The sequence below is a fragment of the Cervus elaphus genome, chromosome 15 (genome assembly GCF_910594005.1).
Source record: "Cervus elaphus chromosome 15, mCerEla1.1, whole genome shotgun sequence".
Lineage (NCBI taxonomy): Eukaryota > Metazoa > Chordata > Mammalia > Artiodactyla > Cervidae > Cervus > Cervus elaphus.
In genome coordinates, this window is record NC_057829.1 from 26327596 (window position 1) to 26337350 (window position 9755).

Genomic DNA, 9755 nt, shown 5'->3' on the forward strand with positions numbered 1-9755 from the left:
GCATGTTCGTGCAGCCCCTAGGACTAAGTAATCTTCATGGGAAGTTGGGGCAAATAATTTGGAAAGCGCTTTCATACAGCCTTTACTTTGCGCCAGAGGCAAATAGGATATCAACTTAAAAAGGCAGCTTAGGCTGCAGGGATAAGGCTTTGCTGCTAGTAAAGGAGAGGCTGGACAGAATGGAGACTAACCCAACTGCTGCTGTGAGTCACAACTGCTCCCCAGTTTCTGCTTTTATCTTTTCTCCACTCTTTCCTGGGCCAGGCCCCCCACTTCCCAGGCCAAGGAATAATGCATCCAATTTCCGCCAATTGGCTACTGACTTGGCACTGCTACAGGAACAGTAGGAGGAGACCTCTGCCTGGAAACCAAGTTAAAACACATCTGACTGGCCTCTGAAAGCCCCTTCCTGACCCTCAGCATAGGGCAGGATTTGGTCCCCAAAGGCAGCATTTCCCCAGACTTAAACTTGCACCAGCGTGCAGAGTCCAGAACACAGCCCTGCTGCCAGGCTGGGCCCCAAACACCTCTGCCCAGGCGGCAGATCGCCATGCTGGCGCACAGCTTTCATCAGAGGTCAGCAAAGTGTCCTTTCACGCCTTTGTGCCTGCACCTTCTGCTTGATACGAGGTACTGTCCTCCTGCCAGTGGGGTTTGTTCTGTGAGTTGGTGGAGCTGCTAACTGTAAACACTCCCACAGGCTGTAGCCACAAATAGCTTGACCTTTCACTTTCCTGGCCCCAGTCACAGAAGAACAGTTAGGCGCCCACTTGGTAAAGGGGATGCCCTAAAGCCCTGGCGTGGGATTTTCACTCCCAAGAATGTAAGTTGGGTAGTGGAACCAGGATTTCACACATCCTGTTCTAAAGGCTAAGGCCTTGACCCAAAGCTCAGGGAGTAAAGACCCCTAGACACTATGAAGGACGGTGCCTCTGGGGCTCCAGAGACCAGAGCTCAGCTCTCAGCCCCGCCACTCCTAGCTGTGGCACCAGGCCAGTGGGCCTCACTGGGTTCTCATTTAGGAAAGAGGATGGGACAAAAGTTGACCTTGCGAGGACTCCCACCTCTACTGTTTTCTAAGTAGAGACCAATGCAAAATCCTATTGTGATTCTGAATTGTGGGGAGAGTGGGCTATTTCCACTTCAGGGAATGAGCAACCAGATCAGTTTTGTTGTTGAATCAGGGCATTGAGGTTTCTCAAGCCCAGGCCTGGCTCAAGCCTAGACAACCCTGCCTGGACCAGGATGACTACCTTGACTCTTACCAAGTCAAATCTGAGTCACCTCTGAACCCAACAAGTATTCCCACATGATGGGAATCATTCTCCTAAGGTTGAAGCATTAGTCAATCAGCTTCTTTGGAAAGCAGGCTAGGTTTACTGTGGACTGATATTTCCGATAAAATGGCCCCTTCAGCCTGCCAACAAAAGAAAAAAACAGCCCCTGTTTTGGCAGTGCTCAGTGAGGCCAACTGGTAAGGGAAAAGTAGAATCACAGGGACGCACTAGGATCCACCTGCTTTCATGTCACAAGACGAGGCTGAGCAGTGAATTACTCACCTGAGGTCACAGCTGCTCAGCAGCTAAGCTGCGACCATAACTCACGACTTTGCCACCCAGGGCAGGGTCCTCACCTCTATGGATAGGAAACTCAGGGCTCTCATTAATAACACGCACTGACCAAACTGAGGTGAACTGTCACCAACTTTAATAGACTTGGATTGTGCCTGCCGAAGCAGACTAACTTGGGAACATCCCAGGGCTCCAGCTTCTGTAGTCCAACGGGGCCAGTTCTCTTGGACGAGTTCCTGCCTCGCCCTTCAAAGGCACCAGCTGGCCTAGGAAGACTATACAATGGCTTTATTGTTTGTATAACTCATTAGCAGAGATCCACTCCAGAGAGCCTCTGGACAAGATTGCTACAGGCCAGCCAGAAAGCTGCAGGGGTTCCCTGACCCAGCCTGAGGCAACCAGAGCCAATGGACTCTTTTTAATTTTACATAGTGATACTTAATATTTGGGTGGTGAGGGTGGGTGTATGTCAAAGGCTATGTTTGAGAATACACAAAAGGTACAAACAACTTGTTCCACCTCAAAAATACATGCATATATGCTTCAACTCTTGCATACAATTTCTGAGGGTTCAGAGGTTGAAAAAAATCCGCTAAAGGACTCCTGCACTAGTGCCCTCACGCGTCACTATCTGTTCAGCAGAGAGAAAGCCCAGCAAGGCTGTTGCACAGGCTTCCTCCTCCCTCTCCTCTGTGCTCACCCGGACTCCACAGAGACTTCATGGACACAGCGGCAGCCATCCCTCCTCCGGTCTGGTGGACAGAGCAACTTTTCCCCCCTCTGTGTCTCTCCTCATTAGATTAGATGGTTGCTAGGTCTTCCAGGAGCTTCCCAACCTTCCAGGGTACAGGCAAATACAACACACCTGCAGGAGCTCCTCAAAGGCACCCACATTCCTCCACAATCATGTCTTTATGATGGTCTAGAAGCACTCTGCCATTGTCCACATACAGCATACTCAAGGGCTTGGTCTTCACTGGGGCACAGCAGGTGGAAGGGACTCTGTGGGGTTGGTACCGCTTCAGGAGACTCTGAAAGGGAGGAGAGGAAGGTCAATTCACATCCCAATGGTCAAGTCAGCATAGTCTCATTTCTGGGTAAAGCGTGAAGTTACAGAGTTAAAATCAGTTTCTATGTGCAAAAATAGAAAACTCTTTTTCATAAAGAAATCAGAATGCCACTACATTATCAGCTCTAATATTTTTTTTCTCTTTTGCTAAAATAATTCCTTTAAAACAGGCTTTAAACAGAAGACTTTGAAAGCTGTGTCTGGGTGAAGCAGTAGCTAACTTACATGTTCTCCTATTGTTCTAGTCCAGATGAATACCATCTTTAAAAATATTCCAAGAAACTCCTGGTTTAGTTCCAGAAATATGAAGCAGAAGACAGTCATGCGGAAATTCACATAGGAGTTGCTTTGTTGCCCAGAGAAGGGCAAACAGAGTCAACAGGAGAAAAGGTAATAAGTTCTTGGCATTCTGGAACTGGGCCCTGTCTCGGGTTCAGTGGTGGCTTTTCAGATCAGCATTAAGATTTGGTGGCTTGGCGGTTATCTGAGTCTCTAGTTTCCTCTGATCTTGCTGCAGGTAGACTGGCGGACTGCAGGGGGCTCTGAGAGAGGCTTGGGAGGGCCTGTGCCCAGGACAGGTCCTCTAGGGCAGTGGCCCCTACCACTGCCTCCCTCGAATGAACTCAGCTCACATGCTGCGCAGAGCCTCTGAACTCTGCCTGAGGCTTGGCATGGAGGATGTATTACAGGTCCAAGAGAGTCTCAGTCTAGGCTTCATAGAGTAAAATAAAAACACTTTGGTCCCGTATGACCTTAGAGAGTGGGTCAGGACCACCATATTAGGCTCTGCCCTGCTTTTTCCATCTCATTTTCCTTCCATTCCTCCCCCTCCACCACCTTCTAGACCATATAGGCTGATTAGTGGCACCTGGTGGCAGCCTCCAGCTTTACTAGTCCTGCAAAAGAAGTGGTCAGTTCCTGTTTTTAGGCAGCAAAGTACAGTGGCTGGAACAGTATTATCTCTAATGTGGACTCATAACCATGGCCCCATTGCATCAATGAATTACAGTCTTCTAGTAATGATCATATAACATCATACCTGTTACCTACTAGCTTAACGTGCGGTATACATAGCATCTCGTGTGACCCCACAACAGCCCTACAGAATATAGCATTGCTATCCCCATTTTACAGGTGAGAAAACAGGCTCAGACAGAGTAAGCAACTTGACCAACATCACATAGCCAGTGAGTAGGATTCAAACCTATCTATACCCAAACGCCAAATCCTAAACTTCCTTTCCTGGAATGTCAGGGCAGGGGAAGGAGCTGAGACACTCCAATCTACCTGCCCCACCCGTAATTTTATGAAAGAAGGAGAAAGCCCCAGAAAAGCTAGGTGTTCAAGGTCACCCAACGGGGCATGACTCCTCGTAGGCTCTCTGAGGATGTTGTCGCTGATCATCTCTCTGTCCTTAAAACCTAGCATAGAACCTTACAGGTGCTCGAATAACTGTGAATGAAAGAACATGGGAATTTGACAGCAATTTAAAGCTGGAGTCCTGTCCCCTTGATGTTGAAGAAAGGACACTTCACCCCCACAGCTTACTGCCTCCCCTGCCCAGGCCTTGGTTGCGCACCTGGATGTAGGCATGGTTGGTCGGGTGGAACTCTTCCCCCACGGGGTTAGGACACTCGCCCTCGCAGCGATAGGCATTGTACTGCTTGGGGTAGATGATCCAGGAGCCCCATCCGATCAGGTTGAAGTCCACCTGGAACTTGACCTTCCGACACAGTTGGCTTCTGTCCTGCACGTGATACCGGCGGTGCCTCGTGCCCCTCTCCCGGGAGAGCTGTCCTTCCTGGGCCCGCCAGGAGCTCTCCGCTTCCCACAGCAGGGTGGAGCCACCCAGCCGCCTCTGCTCCGGGGAGAGGTTGGAATGGAGCAGGAGGAGCACGTCGGTGACAGGTGGGGTGGGAGGCCGCCGCCAGCACTCTCCAGCCAAGCTGGACATCTTCTCCCTCAGTCCCCCCGGGTGCTTCAGCCACTTGGAGAGTGGCCCGGTCACCTCTAGGACCATGCTGCCCGAGGAGAAGGTAACCTGGGACAGAGTGACAGTGAACAGGTCCATCCGAAAACGTTCCAGGCAGTCAGGTGGGTTCTTATCCAGCTTCTGCTGGTGGAAAATCTCGATGGAGAGTGGGATGTTGGGAGGAAGGGCCGCGGGGCTGGACAGCTGCAGCCGGAGTTCGGCCCACTCCAGATCTTCTTCTTGGCTCAGGAAGGAGAAGTCAAAAGCAAAGGTCCAGTTCTGCCCATCCACCTGCATATCTGGGTGAGAAGAAACCAGAAGGAAGCTGGTGAGCGGGGGCCTCCTGCTGCCTCAGTTGGTGTAACAACCATCATAGCTCATGATTGAGCCCTTACCTTATATGTATTGTCTCTCTTAATTCTCACCCCAACCCTATGAGCTGGGAATAGTATTGAATCCATTTTTAAGATGAGCAAGATTGAGGCTCAGAGAGATTAAATCACCTGCCCAAGGTGTCAATTGTTGGAAGGTCGCAAAGCCAAGAATAAGCCCAACTGCAAAGCCTAATCTCCAAATCACAGTTCTGCCACTCCCGCTTCAGACACTCTAGAGAACAATTGGTAAAAACTGCATGAGTTTGCCTCCTCCTTTCTCCCCTCACACATGCAGTCTAAGGCCAAACCTTGAGCCTTCTGACAGAAACGCGGGGCTTCCGCCCACCCTGTGACCCTGGAGCAAGTCAGCTTTCCTGACTCTGTCTTCTCACTGGAAAGGGTGGCCTATTTCACAGGCACAATGAGGTTGCTACACAGATCATGGAAAGGACTGGAACCTGCAGGAAGGCACAGGCAACAGAAGCCAAAGACTGGCTACCCTTTCCCCCACCAATTCCTAAAGACAGAGGCAGACACTCTAAGAGTTCTTGGCAACCTTACAAATAGATTTCTAAAGACACTCTAAGCTTGACTGTGCACTGATCTTGTACTTTTCCACCCAGTGGTCTCTCCTACCTAGCAGGGCGCTCATGCCTTCCCGCTCCAGGTCATCTATGCATCTGGGACAGACAGCAATCACACATCCAGCACAGTGAAACCCCAAATGAATGAAAAGGAATGGAATGGGGAAGCACATTCCATTTATTTTGGTCCTGGATCAATTTGGTCTGATGTCTGGGAATAGCACACATGATGGATCTTTCAGGTCACCTAAAAGTCATCTTTGACTTCTTTCAAACCCAGTTTCCTTTTTGCAATGGGAACAGTAATGTCCTACCCTTCCCTGCATGACATGCGGACCCAGGGAAATGAAGATGTTTCAAGGTCTATTGTTAAATAAAAGGCAAAGGTTATTCATTAGATATAAAAACAGACACCCTTTTGTGAATCCATCCTGAAGGTAGTGATCTCTGATTTAGGTCCACTCTGGGCAGACCACATAACAGTTGTTTCTTTTTTTTTTTTAATTGTCTCAAAGGACATCTTTGGTCAGTAAGTGGATTTCTCTGGTTAGTCCAGCCTGTCTTAGAGGGAGGTTAATTCCCAGCTTCAGCCTCCTGAAGCTTCTCCCAGCCCATCCCTAGCTGTTCTTTTTCACTTAATCTCCACTTCCCTTCTCATTAGCACCTGCAGGGGACAATAACCAGCCCCTGACTAGCAACTCCCCAGAGGTGCGGCCGGAGGCTGACATTACCCACTGCCCATCTCAGCACCACCTGGCCACCTGGGGATTAGGTGGGACATGTAGCAACTCCTCTACAACTCCACCTACACCAGGACTTAAAACTTATTATCTCAAGTACCCACAAATGGCTTTCTAGAGGAAGGTATTCCAGCTCAGTGTTTAAGAGCAGGGGCCTGGTGTCTTCCATGATGGATTAAATCCTGCCACTTGCTGTTTAAGACTGGGCTGCAATCTCTGGGCCTCAGTTTCCCTCTGGGTAAAAGGGAGATAGATGATGACAGTATCCACCTCACAGGAGTGTTGAGATTTACTGAGATAATGTGTGTAAAGTGCTCTGCCCAGTGCAACCACCAAAGTGCAATAAATGGCCATCATCAACTGTCTCATTACTCAGGTCCAAGTTACAAATGAAGATGTCCAGGCAGTGAGGGGCCTGGGCAGAGGAAAAAAATCATCTGTTGCTGGGATGGTAGTGCAGATGCAGGGGTGGGGAGGAGCATACTCCTTCCCGCTGGAAGTGTCTGCAACCCCACAACCCTACCTGCAGCCAAGGGCTCCCCAGGACACAATGCTAGCAAGTTCTCTTAGATCTAGCTCTGGTTCATCTTAGAAGAATAGGGTGTCTAATCTTTGAGGATCACCAATGGCTGATAAAAGCTAAGAATGCTGTCCCCAGAACAAACTGTATTTCCTACTTACACAATAAATGTGATTGGAGGGTGATTATAAAGAAGGGGTTCATGGACACCCTGAAATTGAATGCAGACTTGGCCACATGGGCTCCAATTCCTTGGAATTGGAAATCTTGACCCATTTCCAATTCTAAAGAAAGGAGTGTTGGGTTCATAACCTTGCGTTTTGGGTTAGACTTAGGGGCTCTGTAGAAAAAGAGGGTGGGTGTGACACCGGGTTCCCACCCTACATTATTATAAATTGTGAGGCCAATTACTATTAACTGCTTCCCTCACGCCAAGTATTTTACAAGCATTGTCTCCTTAAATCCTCCCCACCATTATCACCGTTTTGCAGATGAAGAAATTAAGGTCCAAGGTGAAGATGGTTAAACAGTGAAAGACCTAATTTAGTTAGACTCCAACACCCATTTCCCCTTATCCTGTGCAGCTTACAAATAAACCCAAGATGGAAAGGAGACAGTGTGGGACATCCCTTTCCATCAGGCTCCCTCCAGGCAGGCTCTTGCAGCTTTTGAAAAACAAACCAATTCACAACAGTGTGTATATACTTAAGGTCACTGTACACATAACAAAATTTGCGATTTTACTCTTTTTATGTATTTTACACCACACTCACACAAATGAGGTAGAAAGAAAGCCAGGCCCTTTATTTCTAAAAAAAAAAGGCTAAACTAGAAAAGTCAACTGATAGGCCAGCGACACAGGGGTAAGTGGGGAAGCAGGGTTTGTGGGACCAGACTCTAGTTTTCTAGACTCCCAGACTGTCACGTTACTACAAATCTTCTGGAACTCTGGAAGGAGGGAGAGAAAGAGAAAAGCGCACCTCTTACTCTGCGGCCACCAACCCCACCCCCACCCCACCCCCACCTTTCTGGCGGGGCGGAACACGGAACACGCCAGTAATTTTCAAACTGCTCCACCCCCGGGGTGTCCCCAGTCTGGCTGGTCCCCAGACGACCCTTCTAGAGAGGGTCACTGGCCGTCTGACCCCAGACGCGGCAGGCCAGAGAACTAGGAGCCCCCATCCTCGGATCACAGGGGGCCGGCGGGTGGCCGTCAAATCAGATTATCGGATGTGGATTTCGCCGGAACTCTGGGGAGGGCCGTCTGGCCCCAGCAGGCAGAGCGAGGTGCAGGGAGGCAGGGGCCACCCCCCGCGCTAGGATGTGGATTGCCCAGGGTAGAGAGCCCCGTGGGAAGGGCTCCCCCTTCTCAACATCGACCTGCATCCAGTGCGCAGAAGGCACGCTGCCCCATCCCCGACGGCCGTACTCCCGAAGCACCGTGGGAGTGACTCAATCCCTCCAAATCTAGGCCCTGAGCCCTGCGTCACCTGGGATACTGACACCTACCAAGCCTGCCTCGATTCTCGATTTCGGGGCACCTCATCTCTAATCCCTAACTTCTGAAACCTAATCCCTGATGTTCATGCTTGACACCCTGTTTCCAAGCTCGGTCTCAGCCTGAGAAACTCTCCATGGCATTCACCTTCACTAGTGAAAAGAAAGAAAGAAAAAATCCAACAAAATAATTGTAGCAATAATCAGGACGATTTGTTACTGTGCCTGACTATGTGTTAAGCATTTCATGTGCATTGTCAGTAGCCCTCGCCAGTCCTACAAAGGAGGCACTATTATTCCTATTCTGTGTTGTTGCTAATCCCCTCAGTGGTGTTCAACGCTTTTGCGACCTGTCAGACGCCTCTGTCCATGGGATTTCCCAAGCAAGGATACTGGAGAGGGTTGCCATTTCCTCCTCCAGGGGATCTTCCCCACCCAAGGAAGTCTCCTGCCTTGGCAGGCGGATTATTTATCTCTGAGCCACCTGGGAAGCCCCATCCCTGTTCTACAGATGTGCAAGCTGAGGTGCCCGGAGATTACAGTAGTGGAAGCCCGCACAGATAAGAAGTGGCACAATCAGGTTCCCACCCTATAGTCCGCACTCCACCCGCCCCAAACAAGACCGGAACGCTGAGCTCCCGGTCCGGGACACACCCCGGATACCGCCAACCCTGTGCCTCGAGGCAACTTGGACGCTGAGAGACCCTCAAGCCCAGCCCCTGGACGTGCCCTTCAGGCGTGCGGGTACGTCCTCAAATGGCAAGTCCCCGGCACAGAGCCGCAGCCCCCGCTGCTCAAGTGCCCCCCGGGAGTCTGGGGGAGGGAGCGCCCGAGGCGCCCCGGGTGTTGAAGGAAGCAGGGCGGGGCGGGGCTGCCTACCTTGCGCCTGCAGGCTACGGATGATGTCCGCCCGGGGCCGGGGTTCGCGGTATAGGCTCAGCATATAAGCGAGGGGGGATGGCGACGAGGGCTGTCCCCACGGCCGAAGGGGCACCGGGGCCACCATCGCGGCGCCCGCCTGGAGGAGAGCCCACCTGGCGTGCAAGAGGAACAACCACAGTCGGTGGGCGTGCATGGTGGGCTGGCTGGTCCCCAAAGGCAGCCTCCGCCTCTTATATCCTGGGCCTTCGCGGCCGCCCCGCCCCTGCCCTTCCTCCCTGGGGGGAAGCTTTGAGATCGTGTAACACCCCTACCCCACCCCGCCCCCACACCGTCACCCGGGGTGCCCACACCACCACCACCCCCACCCCCCCCCCGCCGCAGGGACCACCTGCTGAGGGCGGGTGAGACCTGAGCCTGGTAGGGAGGAGACTCCAAAACTGTAGAGCTGTTAGGTTCGGGACCGTCTAGTTTGCCTAGGCTGGGCACCCTGGCACGGGGCTACTCTCGGTTTTGTTTCCCAGATGCAGCCGGCTTGTCCACACTCCC

At 51.3% G+C, this 9755-nt stretch overlaps 1 protein-coding gene across 1 annotated transcript; it reads right to left on the reverse strand.

The window, feature by feature from the left end:
- Positions 1-1725: 1725 nt before the first annotated feature.
- On the reverse strand, positions 1726-9500 carry NODAL (nodal growth differentiation factor). The gene is made up of 3 exons (XM_043926413.1): positions 9207-9500; positions 4220-4911; positions 1726-2602 (listed from the first exon to the last, which is right to left on the reverse strand). The coding sequence occupies exons 1-3, from the start codon at positions 9400-9402 to the stop codon at positions 2450-2452; spliced, it is 1041 nt and encodes a 346-aa protein (XP_043782348.1). The 5' UTR covers positions 9403-9500; the 3' UTR covers positions 1726-2449.
- Between the last annotated feature and the right edge of the window lie 255 nt (positions 9501-9755).